This window comes from Oryzias latipes, chromosome 12 (assembly GCF_002234675.1).
Source record: "Oryzias latipes chromosome 12, ASM223467v1".
Lineage (NCBI taxonomy): Eukaryota > Metazoa > Chordata > Actinopteri > Beloniformes > Adrianichthyidae > Oryzias > Oryzias latipes.
Genome location: NC_019870.2, coordinates 1,731,959 through 1,749,288, shown reverse-complemented (window position 1 = coordinate 1,749,288; position 17,330 = coordinate 1,731,959). Strand labels below are relative to the sequence as shown.

The following is a 17,330-nucleotide window of genomic DNA, read 5'->3' as shown; positions in this document are numbered from 1 at the left end:
CCTTTGTCGGGATTGGCTCCAGCAGCCCCGTGACCCCGACAGGGACAAGAACGATGAGACATGACTCCTCTGGTGTTCTAACATTCTTGTTCATTTATTCAAAAGTGCATCAAAACCGCAGCAGCTTCATCTGGGTTGCAGAGAGCTCCGCCTCCAGGAGGCTGCAGCCAAACCAAGGCCACAACTCTTCCACTTGAAAGGACTGGAGCCAGGTCAGTTCACCAACGAGCCACTAGGAGGCCTCTAAAATAAGATCCCCATTTTCTAAAACTATTCAGTTGTTATTTTCTTCTCTTTGGTCACAGATAAACCTGGACTTTAGTTTGAAATCAATACCTAAAAGGGGACGGAGTCTTTTGATTGATAGAATATTCCATTAGGATCAAATTTATGGCACGAAACAGTCGTCAGTCAGATACGGTAATAAAAATTAGGAGCTTAACGCTTAACTGGTCTTCACTTGCTGGTTTCCTGACATATTTGTGTTTAGAACATTAAAGCTGTGAGGAAAAAGGACATTTTTTGCCAGAATTCTTTGTATTTTTCTCTGGTTTTCTGTCCTAAATTCTTGTATTAAAAAGGAACATTTTACAGAATATTTCCCACAAAAACTCCCCCCATGAGAAACAGTCAAAGTTTCTGCTTTATTACAGCAATTATAATGAAAGAAATGCAGCCAGATTTTTACCAGATTAAAAGCTCTCAGAGGAAACATTGGAGAACAGCAAAAAACAAGAACAGCAGACATTCCATGAAAGAAAACAACCAAACAAAACTCCACATGACCATTTTAGACGTCAGGTCACTTTTCCCGCTCTCTCACTGCTTTTCTGCTACTGAGCAGCGTCCTGCACCTACAGCAGTGTGATTTTACCAGGAAGAGGGCAGTTCTGCTCCAGTCCAGATGTAATATTTTACCAGTTTGAAGCTCTGACCTTTTCAACTAATGTAGTACTTTCAAGTTTGAGTAAAAGCTGTGAAAAGAGAGAATCCAGCTCTGAAAGGTGTTGTGGGTGGCTCTCAAAAGAGCCGTTGTGGGTCAGTCCTTGGAGGACAGAAACAGGATTGTTGAGCTGCCATGGGTCTGCTCCCTCTGCAGGAAAGTGGATCATGAAGGACTCTCTCAGCTGGAGAGCGTCTCTGCTGGCAGCAACCTTTCTGATCCCGTGCAGCGGCTGGTCTTCAGTTACCACGGCCTCATCACTGCAGGTTCCTGAGGTGCTGAGGTGCTGATGAAGCTGTGCAGAACACCAGAACTTCCCACTCTGGATCTTCAGTCAGGTCCAGCACAGACCCCACTGTGCAGAGAGCATCCATTCTCCACAAGCAGCCGGGCTGGGGACAGGTCGTAGGTAAAGATGCTCCTCTATCGGGGAAGGAGGCGTCCAGGGAATGACGGCATCGGGTTTCTCTGCAGGGGGAAGGCCTCATCTGCCACAAAGACACTGGGGAGGAGTTCTTTGTTTCTCTGGGGATGGGGGGCTCATTGGAGACAGACGATTGAGTGATCCACTGTGGAGCGTCTGACCAAAGGTGGATAAAGCCAGTGTCCCACCGTCGCTCGTCCTGCCCCAACATCTATCACCAACAAGCAACCAAAGCCACAAGAGGACCTACAGAAAAGGTTCTTTTGCTTTGGGGGGGGGCCTTCAGGACAACATGCCCACTGCCCCAGAGCAATTAAAAGCCACCAGACAAGAACTAACTAGTCTGGCTCCAGGGTGGGGGGCTGGTGACTCTTATTGGGGGCAGTAAGTGGATCTAGTCATGAAAAGGTTTCTGGTTGAATCGCCCTTAGTCTGGCCCGTCTCCCAGGACCAGTTGGAGGTGGAACACCACCCGGCTACCGGCTCCTGGGGTCATTCGGACACGCAAACCCCTCCACCACGATAAGGTGGCGATTCAGGGAGGGGGTATTTATCAGTCACTGGCCAATCACTAACAATTACTGTGGGGAAACCGAAGTTCTCGGAGAAAACCCACAGGACTGCCGCTTGAATTTGGTTCAGTATCTATACATTTTGGTGACTGATATTTATTTATTTATTTGATGTTTTGATTTATTTATTATGAATGTATTATTATATAATCAGTTTGTATATTTTAGTATTTCCTTTGGATTATTATCATGGCCCACAGCAGTCACTGACTGCAAGGAACATATTGTTTTCCACTTGTGGCTCATTAAGTGAGGTGGGGTCAAAGGTGGGGGGGAGAGCGGCGGTGGCGCGTAGAGGCGGGCGGGCGGTGAGGGCAGGTAGGGACTGTTAGCCTCTAATTCACTTTTTAAAAGTCTTTTTTTAGACTTCAGGGAAAGCCGGAGCGCCCGGAGAGAACCCAAACATGCACACAAACACACAAACAATTACTACACACTGTGATTTGTGCAGAAAACAACACTTTCAAACAGCTAACTGTCTCTGATTGACTTGGAAAAACGTCTTTTTTGAACTTCAGGGAAAGCCGGAGCGCCCGGAGAGAACCCAAACATGCACTAAAGAACGTAGAACGGTAACACAGGAAGGTCTCGGCTGGGATGGAACAATTGACCTTCGTTCTGGTAAAGTGACTTCCTGATCACAAAAACATTTTCTGCACATTGAGCCATTTGTGCAGAAAGCAACACTTCCAGACAACTAACTAACTGTCTCTGAGCCTGGGGAAGCCATGGGGTCAAAGGTGGCCTTTGGTATTTTTATTTCTTCTCATTTGTTGATTTTATTTTTATTTTTTAGCTGCTGGTAATTGCTGCTTTCCAAAATGAACAACGAAAAACCTTTTTTTTTTTACTTTAAAAGCCCTGAAAACAATTGTTGTTGTGTTCTCCAGGACTAATCCATTTTTAAAAACGTCTTTTTTGAACGCGCAGAGGCGGCGGCGAGGGCAGGTAGCGCCTGTTAGCCTCTAATTCACTTTTTAAAAGTCTTTTTTAGACTTTAGGGAAAGCCGGAGCGCCCGGAGAGAACCCAAACATTAACACAAACATTCAAACAATTTCTGCACACTGTGATTTGTGCAGAAAACAACACTTTCAAACAGTTAACTGTCTCTGATTCACTTGATAAAACGTCTTTTTTGAACTTCAGGGAAAGCCGGAGCGCCCGGAGAGAACCCAAACATGCACTAAAGAACGTAGAACGGTAACTGGAACCTAATAATGAACTATTTCTTCCCTGAACTTTGTACAAACAAACTAAAGAAGTAAGTTTTACTAAATGAAAATGTTCTATTACTTCTGTAGTTTCTAGATTTCTTCTCAAGCAAGTCCAGTAGCTTTTTCCTGTTTGGGCCTTTAAAAAAGGTCTTCATAGTTTATGTTTCCAGAGAGAAAACCATCTATCATGTTGTTGATGTCATCAGCGATGTCACCAGAGCTTTCTGTAGTTTTCTTATCTTTGGTGACCTTTGATGACCCCTGACTTTTAGCGGTTTCTTTCCATAAGCTTTCCCTCCCAGAATCCTCCTCTGGTTTTCTGACTGGGACCTTGATAGGACTGCTGACCGTTGGTGGAGCCTTAGAAGTGCCCTCATTGGAGGAGCTTTTGGCCTTTTGGGCATGGTGTGAGGATGTTTTAGTGGTTTCTGTCTCTTCATCGCTGTCTTCATCCCAGCTGTTGGTGTCTGAGGGATGGTCTTGTGGTGAACCATCAGCAACATCTTCATGTGGCGATCTGCCGTCCACTGATGTGTGGCTGTCATTTTCTGCTGGTTCTTCCTGTTCTGGTTCTTGTTCCAGCGTTACAGGGTCATCAGCTTTCTTTTCTGTTCTTGGCATCTTCTCGTGTTTTTCTTCAACTTTGCTTTCCTTCCCTGGGGGAGGCATCTGCTCTTTTGAAGTGGAATGGTTTTTCTTAAGTGCAGGAAGATTTTCCTGAAGCTTTAAAAGATCCGCATTTTCATGAGCAACCTCAATGTTCTTCATTTTGACAGCAATGGCTTTTGCTTTGGAGGCCTCACAATGTTGCTTCAGCTCCATCAATGTTTCATTTTTTCCTCTGAGCCTCTCCTGTTCTGCCACAAGTAGATCCTGCATTCTCCTGTATTCCTTGGATTTACTATTGAGCCTCTGGATTCTGCTTTGCAGCTTTAAAATTCTCTCCTCGGCAGCGTCTGAAGCAGCTTTTACAGCAGACAGTTGATCTTCAATGTCTTCCTTCTGGTCAACAATTTCCAGCATTTCCCTCTTTTCCTCGGTGAGAGTTTGGATTTTTTGTTGTAAATATTGGAGAAGTTCTTCTTTTTCTTGGATTGTTTCCAGCGTTATGTTTAGTGGAGAAAACAGAGACTGAAGTCTGGAAAGCTCTTTCTCCAACATGATTTGTTTCTCCATCAACAACTTTTCCTCCTTCTTCAAAAGGTTGTAATTCTTCTGCAAAGCTTTCTGGTCCACAAGTTTCTCACAAAGGAATTCAATTTTTATTTGTAGACTCTTATTCCTTTCTGTTATTTGTTGGATTTTCTCCTTTTTCAGGTCACTTTTCTCTCGTAATGTCATTTGGTTTTTCAGTTCCTTTTGGAGCGTTGTGACCTTTTTCTCCAATTTTCTGTTCAATTGACAGACAGCAGTTTTTTCTATCTTTAGGGCCGTATGTATTTCAGCCACTGCACCGCTTTCCAGCAACTTTATGTTGCTTCTCTGTAATTCTTGAAGTAAAGCTTCATTTTTTCCTCTGACATATTCAATATGGCTCTGCATTTCCCCAATAGTGGTGAGGGGTTTACGCCTGAAGAAAGACATTTCTGAATATTCTGAGAACAAAAATCACCAAAGCAGTTACTTCTGTAGGTTCCTTGTAGAAGGTAGTTGGGACAGAAACAACAGAGTATTTGCAGCTAAGCTGTGGAATGTTCCGGAACATTGATTGACATCATCATATGATGATGATTGACATCATCATGACATATTAAAGACATGTCTTTAATATGTCATGATGATGTCATGATGACATCATCATGACATGTTCAGACATGTCATGATGATGTCAGTCATCATATGATTCGATGATGTCATGACATCAGACTTGTCCCTGACCAATGATGTCACACATTCTCTGTAACTTACCCAAACAACCAGGAAGTGGTTTCACCCACATGGGGAGAACACAGAAAGGTCCAAACAGGATTTGAACCAAGACCTTCTCACAGTGAGACTCAGCATTTATGTAGACAACAGAATTTAAACATTGATGCTCATATGATGAGTGTTCATGAATTGCTCATTTCAGTGGAAACATTGATTAGTTTTGGGTTTGTTTGTTTTTTTAGAGAACATTTATGTTTTTAACCTGGCGTCCGCATTTTTGTCTTTTATCATATCAGTAGTTAAATCTCTGAGAAGAGAATAAAAAGAAACATGGGGCCTTAAGGGGTTCAAACCTTTTGTCCTGCAGCCGTCTGTCTGTCAGGAGAGAAACCCAACCGTGACCTTTGGTCTGTTCAAAGGCCTTTGTAGGCGGCTGTTTGCCTTAAGACAAGCCCATAGACACTTGCTGTCAGTTTCAAAGGTTATTGATCCTGGAAGTCTGAATCGGTGAACATCCTGCTAGCTTGGCTGGGCTGAAGTGTTTCTTGTGGCCTCCTGGTGCTGCAGTAAATTGTGGTGTTCTGTTCCTGATGTGCAGACTTCTAGCAGAATATTTGGAATAATACGCTTAAAACACAAAGAACCCATCATGATCAGAATTAATTGATTGCAATCGAGTCATCAACCACGTGATCAGGTCCGATTTCCGATCAGGTGTTCAGATGGGGAATCGTGTCGGCAGAGGAAAATCTTTTGATAATTTATGCAGCGAAACAGTCGTCAGTCAGATACGGTAATAAAAAACTGGTCTTCACTTGCTGGTTTCCTGACATATTTGTGTTTAGAAGATTAAAGCTGTGAGAAAAAAGGATATTTTTTGCCAGAATTCTTTGTATTTTTCTCTGGTTTTCTGTCCTAAATTATTGTATTAAAAAGGAACATTTTACAGAATATTTCCCACAGAAACTCCCCCCACGAGAAAACAGTCCAAGTCTCTGCTTTATTACAGCAATTATAATGAAAGAAATGATTCAGATTTTGACCAGATTGAAAGCTTTCAGAGGAAACATTGGAGAACGGCAGAAAAATGGGAACAACAGACATTCCATGAAACGGGGCCGGATGCTGAAGGAGTCTGGAGCGGAGCTGACTGACATCTTTTCCACCATCTTCAACTTATCGTTCTCCACAGCTTTGGTCCCCCCCAGCTTAAAATCTGCTACAATAATCCCCATTCCTAATCAATCGAAGGTCACTCACTTCCATCCCTGCAAAGTGCCTGGAAAAACTCCTCATCAAACACATCAAAGCTGCAATATAGAGGGCTGCATTGGGTTGGGTCCCGCCGGGTCCCGCGGGACCCAACCCAAATCTCGCGGGATTGGGCGGTTTGAATTGTGCTGCGGGCGGGAGCGGGCGGCAAAAAAAAAACCCCCGCGGGATCAGTGCTGCCATGAATATCTCATGAATATATAATAGTGGACTACGTTAGGCTGTGCGGCTGTTGGATTCTTATGTACTGAAGCTCCGTGAAGGCACCAGGTAGTGACGCCCAATGGCCTCTGTCATCTAACCTGTTGTTGGGGGTGTACAACGCCCCGCCTCTTACTAAGAGCGCGCTTCAGGCCGTCTGTATACGCGCGCACACACGCACACTTTTTACCGAACAGGAATGTGAAAATATATTTAATATTTAAGTTGCACATTACACAAGAGGAATGCATGAAAAGATGAGGCTGGAGGAGGACATGAATCTCTTTAATAATATCAATACAAATACGTGTTTTTTTCCTGCGGGACGGGAGACGATACAAAATCAATGCATCTCTATTACTGTGCGGGACTAAATTCTATGAGTTTTGCAGGTGCGGGCGGGAGTGGACATACATATTGCGGGAGCGGGCGGGAGTGTAACGCATACGTTGCGGGAGCGGGCGGGATTGGTCAGAAATTCAGCGGGCGCGGGCGGGAGCGGGATGAAGAAAATAGTCCCGCGCAGGGCTCTACTGCAATACCACCTTCACTGGACGGGTGATGGTCATATAAGGATATCATTGTGCTCCATAGGTTACTGGAGCATCTGGAGCATAAGGACACCTATGCACGGCGTCTATTTGTCGACTACAGTTCACTTTTCAATGTAATTCGGCCGTTCAAGCTTCGAGCCAAGCGACAGCGCCTTGGACTCAACACCGCACTGTGAACCGGACTACAGATTTCTTAACCGACCGCCAACAGAGTGTTGGAGTGGGAAAGTACACTTCATCCACTGTTTTAATCAATAGGGGCCCCCCAAGGGTGTGTGCTGAGCCGTCTACTCTACTCTCGGTTTACTCATGACTGCTGCTCATCATCTTCATCCAACCTCATCGTTACATTTGCTGACGACACTCCAGTTCTTGGACTCATCGACAATAATGAAACGGACTACAGGAAAGAAGTGCAACACTTGTCGTCATGGTGCAACAATAACGACCTGATCCTAAACATCACAAAGACCAAAGAAATGATTGTTGACTCCCGGAGATGCAGTAAAAACCATCAGCCACTTTCCATTGACAGAGATGGTGGAGAGCGACCAGTTTTAAATTTCGGGGGTCACAATGACGGAGGACCTTTCCTGGGGTCCACACACTGCCTCAGTGGTGGGCAAGGCCCAACGACGCCTGTACCACCTGAGGAAACTAAAGACGGCTAACATCTCCAGGCAGCTGATGGTGAACTTCTACAACTGTGCCATCAGTTTGTTCTGATATTCGGTCTCCTAGTGTGGGGGTGGCTGGACACTCTCCCTCCTTCTTTTCACATTCCACCATCCATTTTAGAAGAACATAAACACTCACCTGAGCACAGGTGTTAGCTCACCTTTGCACTAATAGTTTACGTGATTGAATTAAATATTTCACACTAGTTGGCTTGAAGGCATAAGTATGCATGTGTGAACATTATCTGTATTGTGTACATGTTGACATTTTTGGAGCCAACAGGTGTGTTTGTAACATTTGAGTGTGTGGACAGGCCCCGCCCCTTATAGACCTCTATTACATCTGTACCTCACTGTTATGATTATAAACATTCAGAAGCTTGTTGCTTTATGCTGCTTCATGGTGTTTCCCCCCCCCCCCCTTCTATAATCACCCTCCTACCCCCCCCCCCCCCCCGCCCGCCAACATCCCTCTCTCTTCTTCCCTTTTTTCATTTTCCGTCCGGTCCAACACAAAAGATTTTCAAATACAATTAAAATGAATAAAGTTTGGCCTCAATTCCAAAAGGGGTTTATTCAGACACACCTTTGTTTTTTTCTGAAGATTAATAACCCCTCTTGTTAAAGTAATATCTGTCCAACACAAGAGGCCCTCAATTCTCATCTGTCTGCCCAGCTGTTGGACCGGTTAAAATAAACAGCTGTTAGTCATTCTATTGGTTTCTATGAGCTTCTATTAGCTAACATCTTCTTGATAATCCTCTTTTCACTATTCAACTTATAAACAGACCAATCAGATGCCTCTCTAGAAGTAGGTGGGCTGCTGGCCCCCACGTTCAACACGTGGCCTTCCAACAAGCTCACTCCTGATTGGCCAGAGTATTTGCCATAGAAACATCGACTTGGACCAATCGCTGCTTACTGACATCGTCTGGCTAAAACATGGCAGCCCCCCGCAAAAAGTGGCGATTGAACTGATTTATATGGTTTGAGCCAGAAGACCATTTTCATTGGATGACGTCACTCACTCCAGTTCGCAGATACAGTCAGTAGTTCAAAAATCCTTTTATGAAAATGATCTTTAAACAAGTAAAACATAAACTTTCCTTGCAGCAGTGTCTTTCATCAAGGGTTTAACTTCCTTATTTAAGTATAAATGTCAAATTAAATTGAATTAACCTGTGAAAAACTGCAATGACTTCATTTGACCCCCAGGTGTCTGAGTTTTTCTGCTGGGCCTCAGAAATGTTTACTGGAAAAAGGATGCAAGAAATTCACAAATTTCATGAAACCGTCAATTTTTTTGCCGTTCGTCAAACACGGTTCCTCGGTCTTTGCTGCGTTTTTTCTGCGATTCTGTCGAGCGAAACATCTTGAAGAGCTCTTCTCGTCGAGCTAAAGTGCTAACGAGCTTAGCTCCCGTAAGAAGGTAACTCAGCTAGTCATGGTTCTGCTGCTCTCCGTGGCTGAGCATGGTCACTGCAGCAGAACGTCTCCTCCGGGCCGTGGACTCGGTTCTTCGGGTGCAGGAACCACCTCCACGCTGTAGCTCACCTTCTTGGACTGGAGGAGGCTGTAGCTGTTGTCAAAACACAACACGTCTGTGAGGAAGGAGGACAGCGTTAGCGTGAAGGAAGGACACCAAAGCACAGAAGATGATCAGAGTGGGACTAGAAACATTTACGTTCCAGTTTTAGAAACGGATTTAAAATCTTTATTTGGAAAGGATCTACTCATTAAAGGAATCAAGGAAGCTGAATATCAAGCTAAGTTCTGACGGTCCAACCTTTATTTACAAATACTTCAGGTAGATAAACTGAAAGAAGGGCTTCCTTTTTCCAGATGCAGACGTTTCCGGTCGGATTTCTCCGTCAGGACGGCGATGCGTTCACTTACACACACCGGGCTCCGAGCAGATGAGGCAGCTGCTTTCAGGGACCATGTGAGCGTTGTAGCGTTGGCCGGGAAGAACCTGCAGCATCTCAGAAACCTTCTGCTGGCCGCCCGCTTTAGTGCGCCGGTACACGCCGAACCCGATGTCGGCCCCTTCGCTGGCGAACTGCCACCTGGGAGGGAACGGAGAGTTTCTGTGAAGGCGTTCTGCGCCGTGGAGCTCAGACGGCGGCTACAAAGAGGAAGGAATGGACGGCTGATGGAGAGACGAGCAGCTGATGGCAGCAGCTTCTACGGTCGTCCACTCCACGCTCAGCAGCGTGCGCTCAAGCAGCCACTTCTGACAAAACGCGCCTCTCAGGTTTTCGTGTTCTAGCGCTTCGCACATTTCTGCGACCTTTTTCCGGCTCTGCATCCAAAACGATCTGCCAGTGAATGCGTGCTGCAAACCAAACCACTGGCCAATCAGGAGCTTGGATTTGGTGACGAATGGATGGCGTCCTTTTCCGTTCATGGAAGCACCAACCGTTTTGTTCCCGGTCGGAATTCTACGACACCAAGTCTTATATGTATCGGAATAGAGCTGATTTACACCGCTTTGACATTTAGCACCAACATGGGGTGGAGGACAAGCGCTAGGAAACAGTAGAAGAAGAGGAAGCCCCTCCCTGCTGGTCCAGTATGAACACCATGGGCTAAAGGCGCGTTCAAGAACCTGCGTCAGAGGAGAGAAAGAAGCCCCTGGTTTTCAGAAACCGAGTTCTGGACCAGGTTCTGGATGGGTGCTGCGGTCGGACCTCAGCAGGGTGCTGGCGGCAGGGATGTGGAAGTCCAGCTGCAGGCTGGATCCGCGGCTGATGGTCACGCTGGTGTCGTACTGGACCTTCAGAGCGTCCTGCACGTAGTAGGACTTGGGAACGGTTCCTCCGTAGTTTATCTGCAAACAAACGGCAGTCTGAGCGGGCCTCCTCCTCGGAGCGAGCGCGTCTGCCTCTGGTTCTTACCATGGTTCTGCAGCGGGGGTCTCCGTCCGGGTCGGTCCGGGTTCCGCCGTACAGCACAGGTAGCTGGTCCGGGTCGATGTGTTTATGCAGATCTTCCTGCCAATCACCTGAGAGCAGAAGGAGTCCGGTAAGCTGTGCGTCCTTCAGCCGTTCCAGCTGCTCCTTCGTCCCATTTCCGGAGTGGCCTTACTTCCCAGAACGAGGATCTTCCGGCGAGTTTCCTCACACATGAAGTGCTTGATGAGGTTGTAGGCCACCGGGAAGAGTTTAGGAGCTGCAGCGACACCAAGAGAAGGTCAGCAGAACCGTCAAGCCGGACTGGGCCGAGCGCCCCGCAGCCTCACCTTTGATGATGAAAACCTTCTTCAGGCCTTCTGGGTAGTTTTCCTCAAACATGGTGAGGATCTATGGGACAGAAGAACGTCAGCCGCCGCCGTACAGCGGTTCTGATGGGCCTGGAGCACGCCACAAACCTCTCCGTACGTCTCGATGGCAGGTTTCCAGATGTGCTTCAGTCCCAGTCCTTCGCAGTCGTAGATCAGAACGATGCCCTCGACGTTCTTCCCCAACTGACGGCGAGACGTTAGGAGGAGAAACGGGAAACGAGGAGGTGAAAGGAGTTCAAGGAGAACTCAAGGAGGGGGAGGGAGGAGAACACACCTTCTCAGACTGGCGCCGGCACTCCTGCTGCAGCATCTCTGCGTGTTGGATCTTCGTCCTCTGGTAGTCCTGTTTGCTCGCCGACATCAACAGACCTTTGGGATCCAGAGGACCAATCACGTCGAACCAGACTGGACTCCCCTCGCGGTCGTAGCCACACATCCCCCCAGAGACGTATTTCTGAATGACCTGAAGCAGCGAAGGTCTGGATTTAGACCCCATCACCCGGCATGAGGGTTCAGAAAGTCCACATCCAGCTCCACTCTTTCACAATAAGAGCCTTCACGTGGAAGATCTTCTGTATTCAAGGATTCCCGGTCGGCTCTGTTGTGTGAATGAATTCACGTGCAGCTGAAGGTCCAAACGTTACCTCAGGAGGCGTCCAGTCAGACACAATGGTGTCCAGTCTCATCTGCTTCCTGAAATCCACGTGCTGCAGAGATGATGATGATGATGAAGAGGAGGAAGTTTATGCAGCAGCAGCCTGAGACGGGATTCAGCCGCCCGTCCTCTCAGACGGATGGAGGGATATCTATGCCGCCATGTTGCACACTAAAGGAAAATATTAAATATTGCTTTCAAATACTTTTGCTTTGCTTTCAATTTTTTCTTCTTTCATAAAATATTTTTGCATATTCGTTTGCAACACAAATGTTTTCGATGCGTTGTGTCTCATCTTACTTTTTTCCTATCTTTGATTTTGCTCACTTATGAATCTGTTTAGTGTGGCATAGCTGCCATACAACAAAACGTTTTTGAAAGCAAATATTTAAGATTTTCATTTGCAACTTAGAACGTTTTGTGTGCAACATGGTGGCATAAAGATCACTCCATAAACTACAAAAATAAAAGCACGCAAAAAAGATTTAAACTCATAAATGTGCAAAATATTTGTAAGAAAACATAAATGCAGCTTTGATCACATTAGATGCAACATTTTTAAAACTTTTTGAATCCTTTTTAGTCTTCAACATTTCAAACTCCAGAGTGTTTTAAAAAATAAAAGCATGTTAAAAACGGTGGTAAAAAAATGGATTTAAAAGTCAAATATGATCAAACATGCGAGTCATTTAAAATTCACACTTCTGACTTAATTTAAACTAAAGGTTTGGTTTCATTTTTTACAATTGTAAACTTTTAAGAATAAACTGAGATTAATAACAAAGACCAGAAACTTTTTTTTTTGGTTTTAAATCAACAAATTGATTTTTGAAAACGTTTTTCTTCCATAAATGTCACTTTCCTGATGTTGATTCCTGAATTGGTGATAGATCAGAGACGTGACCTTGACTCTATCAGAGGTCAATGCAGTCGAGAAAACGCATCAGTGACGTCCGACGTTACATAACCTTATCGGCGTGAGCGGCAGGACTGCAGTTCCACACGCCGAGACATCGATCCCCCCTCTTTCATGTGTGTGTGGGTGTGTGTGTGTGTGTGTGTGTGTGTGGGTGTGTGTGTGTGTGTCTGTGTGTGTGTGTGTGTGTGTGTGTGTGTGTGTCTGTGTGTGTAAAATCACCTTTCTGATCATGGCCTCAGCTTTCTGAATGTTGAAGTTTCGGGCTGAAAAACATAAAGAAAATGATGATGTATTTACATCCTAATGTCAACAACTTTAAACAAGTAAATAATTGTTATGTAAACACAGAAAAATACAAGAAAATAAGTACAAAAAACACAAAATAGAGTAAAAAAACTGGAAAGGCCAAAGTTCAAATGCAAATTACGTAAAAGTAGCAATTAGTAAACCGTAATCTGCTTCTGACCAGCGGACTGTTGACGGTTCCTGGGATGCTATGCTAGCACATCTGCTCACAAATAGACCAAAAGTTATGAGGATCATGCAAATTAAATTTAATATGAACAAATTAATATTCTGTTTTCTTTCTGGTAAAACCAAACACAGACTTGCTAGCTGCTAGCATGCGTATGCTAATGAGTAGCAGACCGTAAAGGGTTAACAGGAAGCTGAGTCTGAATAACTGTATTCACCTAAAACCAAGTTTCTACAATTTGTCTGAATGTCCCAGTGAAGCAAACAAATTCGATTAGTTACATTAGGGAGTAAAAGCCATTGGACCATCGACTGTATCATGAAATTGGACTGAGTGTACCCCCCCCCCCCCCCCCCCAAAAAAAAAGGTCTACTTCCAGCTTCAACCAAATGAAGTCAATTCAGGCGCCATTTTTTCATGATATGGATGTCACCGTATTAAAGCCAGACGTCGTCAGTCAGCAGTGATTGGTTCGAGAGTCTGAATCATTGTTTCTATGGCAACCACTCTCGCCAATCAGGAGGGAGCTTGTTAGCAGCCCACACCGCTGCCACTTGAAAGTGTCCATCTGTCAAGCATTTTGGACGTAGGGGCCAGCAGGCTCCACCTACTTTTATGGAGGTATCTGATTGGTCAGTTTATAACTTAATAGAAAGAGGATTATCGTGAAGACGTTAAAAACTGCATATAGTCAAGCACGGTCCTTCTAAGCAACAGAATGACTAACAGCTGTTTATTTCTCTATAGAACTCTGTGGGATTTTGACGTCTTGGAGCCACTTCCTGTTTGGAACGCCAGGGGGGAGGGGCCACTCAGTCCAGTTCCCATGTACCATCAATGATTTGGACATTATACCGGCATTATCTGAGGTTACATAAGAGGTCATTAAACTTTCTGTGTATGAAGCTGCAGTTCAAACTCAGTTGAACTGATAAGAAAAACTTTCTACAAATCTGTTAGAGAAGTCGTCTATTCTTAAAATGAAACACCTTCTAAAAGAAAAAGATGAAAATTCATGTTTCCTTGTTTAGACAATAAAATATGATCTACTTTGCTAATGTTAACAATATTCTATTTTCACCACAAATTCTTGTTTTCCCCCCAAATTTCCATGAAAGACCCCATTTGAACCGTTGGATAATCAAAGTTCAGCTGATTGTGCAGAAAAGGTGAGCACAGACCTGAAGGTTATGTGGAGATTTCACTACACACCGTCCATGATGTGCAATATGTTTTTTTATCTATAATATATAGTATATAGTATAATTCGTGGACAGTGAGGCAAATGCGTTTTTGAATCCCCTCAGAAACCATGGAGGGTCTGACGTTTTCATCGTAGGTGCATGTCCACTGTGAGACAAAAAATCTGGATTCTACTGCTGCAAATACGGATGTGAACCCGAGAGAATCGATGTTAATGTTTGGTAGAGTCGCCTCTGTTTGCCATTCCACCGGTCAAACGCTTCCTGTAGGTTTTCAGCAGGTTGCACACACTGCAGGAGGGATTCTGGCCCATTGCTCCACACAGATCTCCTCTAGATCAGTCCAGTTTCTGGGCTGCCGCTGACAAACACAGGGTTTGAGCTCCTTCCAAAGATTTTCCATCGGGTTAAAGTCTGGAGACTGGCTGGGCCACTCCAGAACCTTGATCCGCTTCTTATGGAGCCACTGGTTCTCCTGGCTTTGTGCTCCGGGTCACGGTCATGTTGGAAGACCCAACTACGATCCACCTTCAATGCTCCGAGGGAATCCATGGCCGCGGTGAGCCTCTCCGTGATACAGTCCTGTCTCATGTGCAGAGAAACACCCCCATATCATGATGCTACCACCCCCATGTTTCACAGTAGGGATGGTGTTCTTAGAATGGTACTCATTATCATTCTTTCTCTGCAAGTGCAAATCAGACCAAAGTCTAGTCTCATCTGACCACATAACTTTCTCCCATGATCCTCTGGATCATCCAAATGGTTTTTGGCTAACTTTAGACGGCCCCGGACATGCGCCTGTTTAAGCAGTAGCCTTCTGTCCCGTGCACGAGTTCAAACCATGACATCTTAGTGGATTACCAACAGTAACAACACTAAAAAACAATAAATCACAACAGAAGCATAAATGCAACGGAGGTTGCTCTGCATTTATTCTGAAAATTCCACTGAGCTAAAGCGTCGGTAATCTCGTCTCCATTCAGGGTTCATGAGATCCGTTCAAAGATTCTCCAGGTACCGGCAGCTTCTCTCCCGGTACCGGCAGTCTCTCCTGCTCCGTCTGTGTGTCAGCTGTTTCTGTGTCTATGTGACCAACTCTGAAGGCTCACTGTCCGCAAGAATAAAAACAAAAATAACATCAAGGGTCCTTTTTTTATTATTGTTGCTATGAACATGTGCAGCCTTCACTGTCACTGTGTGACACATCTGTATTATATAAAATGTCAAGAAGATCCTCAGTGAACAGGGTGTAAACCCCCCACCCCCAATCATACAGCCTATAGTATTTTAGCTAACAAAAAGAAAATGTGTTTGGGATGAAACGTGGATGCAGGAGGTGGCGGGAGTCACCTCTGAGCCAGCGGAGGAGGTAGTGGTCATGCTGAGCTGGGAGGCTGGGCAGGACGTCCCGGATCCGCTCCTGAAACTGGAGGTCGACACAAACATTTGGGTTTTTGGTCAGCAATTCAGTATTATGGTGGGGGGTTAATTCTGTGGCTAATAAACAAGAATTTTTTTTTAATAGGTTAACTTAACATAAATAAGATTTAGCGTGGACAGCCTTAATACTTTCCCATTACAAAAAAAGAAATTGAATATAACCATTCTCTGGAAAAGGCAGCAGTGATGTTAGCGTTATGCTATGCTAACTTTATGCTATGCTAGCTTTGTGCTCTGCTGGCGCGTCCTACTACCTACAAAATATAGTGAATTAAATACAAGCAGTAATACTTAAAAAACAAACAAATATTCATTAGTACCATACAGGAAAAATAAGTTAAGCTACATTTATAAAGCTGTGGTTTAGTGTTTGAGAGACTAAAGGCTAATTAGATTAACTGTTTTTTTTTTTTTTTTCATTTTTTACAATTTTAGCGACTTTACCCAAAGACATTGTAGCTTTATAGAGCTCAGGAGTGTAATCACAGCCAAACAGTGCACCACCGGTTTCCATGGTAACGGGCTCTGGTCTGGGTTACAGGAAAGATGGATGTTGGGGTTGATTTTGGGTGTTTTGTGAGATTTTCTATCAAACTTAGATTGAATGTTGATTTTTCAAATTTCTATTTTTAACCTAATTTGCTCCGTTATGAGAAAGTTTTCACAAACAGATTTAATCTCAACAGAGGTGGACTTTTGACTTAAAAATCAATGACGCAAACATCACCCTGGACACGACGCCAGTTCGTCATCCAAACCTTAAAAACCAAATCGCTCGGCTCCTGCAGAGTGATGAGAGATTTCCTGAAGAATGAAAAATCAATTTGAACTGATCCGATTGGTTTAACCCTCCCCACAATGCTTTGGGGTTTTTCCAGCCCGAGGTGACAGAGCTTTGTTTACACATCCATGGATTCAGCTCCACCTGAAACACCCAGACACGTCTACAGGTGCTGAAATCTTGAGAGGATTTCAGCACCTGTAGACGCCCAAAGGCGTCTACAGGTGCTGAAATCCTCTCAAGATTTCACAGAAACACATTTTAAGGGGAAAAAGACAAAAACAAACACAATACTTCAAAATCTTTTCTTTCCAGATTAGCTTTCTAACCCTATCCTAAGAAAATCCCATTTATATTGTACTGGTGTTTAGACTGGAGCTGCTACTTTGACCTAGAACCGTAGAACCAGACCAACTTCAACAAAGCTAATCTGGAGACAAACATGAATAACACACACAGAGAAATCCACAACGGCTGGAGCACAAACACAACTTCAGAACTTCGCACACACACACACACAGAAGCGAAGAAGGGATTCGCAGCTGGATGTCTGACCTGTGCCAGGCACTCGGCCTGCTTCGGGCTCAGGTCTCCGACTCGTCCGCTCATGACTGACGGCAGCACTGACAGGAGCCCACGCCGTGGGGAGGCCCAGGTAAATGAGCAGCAAGGCCACGCCCCCCCGCCTGCTACACACAGACTCGCACAAATGGAAAGTGGACTTTCACCTCGCTGAAACCCAAAAAGGCAAAGCCTGAAGACCGACAGTGAGACGGTTACGACGGCTTCACCGGGAAACGACGGGAAAACAGTTTTTAGATGTCCTCACAGTTTCAGAGCAAAAA

At 44.8% G+C, this 17,330-nt stretch overlaps 2 protein-coding genes across 2 annotated transcripts; both read right to left on the bottom strand.

Annotated features, from left to right (window-relative positions):
* Positions 1-70: 70 nt before the first annotated feature.
* On the bottom strand, positions 71-6,443 carry LOC111948303 (golgin subfamily A member 6-like protein 22). The gene has a single exon (XM_023960625.1). It carries the CDS (start codon positions 4,736-4,738, stop codon positions 3,293-3,295), a length of 1,446 nt encoding a protein of 481 aa, XP_023816393.1. The 5' UTR covers positions 4,739-6,443; the 3' UTR covers positions 71-3,292.
* A 2,333-nt stretch (positions 6,444-8,776) lies between these two features.
* Positions 8,777-17,306, bottom strand: LOC101163915 (SEC14-like protein 2). The gene is made up of 12 exons (XM_023960621.1): positions 17,041-17,306; positions 15,615-15,690; positions 12,804-12,847; positions 11,655-11,717; positions 11,285-11,473; positions 11,098-11,193; positions 10,969-11,029; positions 10,815-10,898; positions 10,625-10,731; positions 10,418-10,557; positions 9,624-9,793; positions 8,777-9,328 (listed from the first exon to the last, which is right to left on the bottom strand). The coding sequence occupies exons 1-12, from the start codon at positions 17,092-17,094 to the stop codon at positions 9,204-9,206; spliced, it is 1,209 nt and encodes a 402-aa protein (XP_023816389.1). The 5' UTR covers positions 17,095-17,306; the 3' UTR covers positions 8,777-9,203.
* Between the last annotated feature and the right edge of the window lie 24 nt (positions 17,307-17,330).

Coding starts and splice junctions, on each gene's coding strand:
- LOC111948303 (XM_023960625.1), bottom strand. CDS start 4,738: ATGTCTTTCTTCAGGCGTAAACCCCTCACCACTATTGGGGAAATGCAG.
- LOC101163915 (XM_023960621.1), bottom strand. CDS start 17,094: ATGAGCGGACGAGTCGGAGACCTGAGCCCGAAGCAGGCCGAGTGCCTG. Junction 10,899..10,968: donor GAAGGTTTTCATCATCAAAG/GTGAGGCTGCGG, acceptor GTGTCGCTGCAG/CTCCTAAACTCTTCCCGGTG. Junction 10,732..10,814: donor GAAGATCCTCGTTCTGGGAA/GTAAGGCCACTC, acceptor TTCTGCTCTCAG/GTGATTGGCAGGAAGATCTG.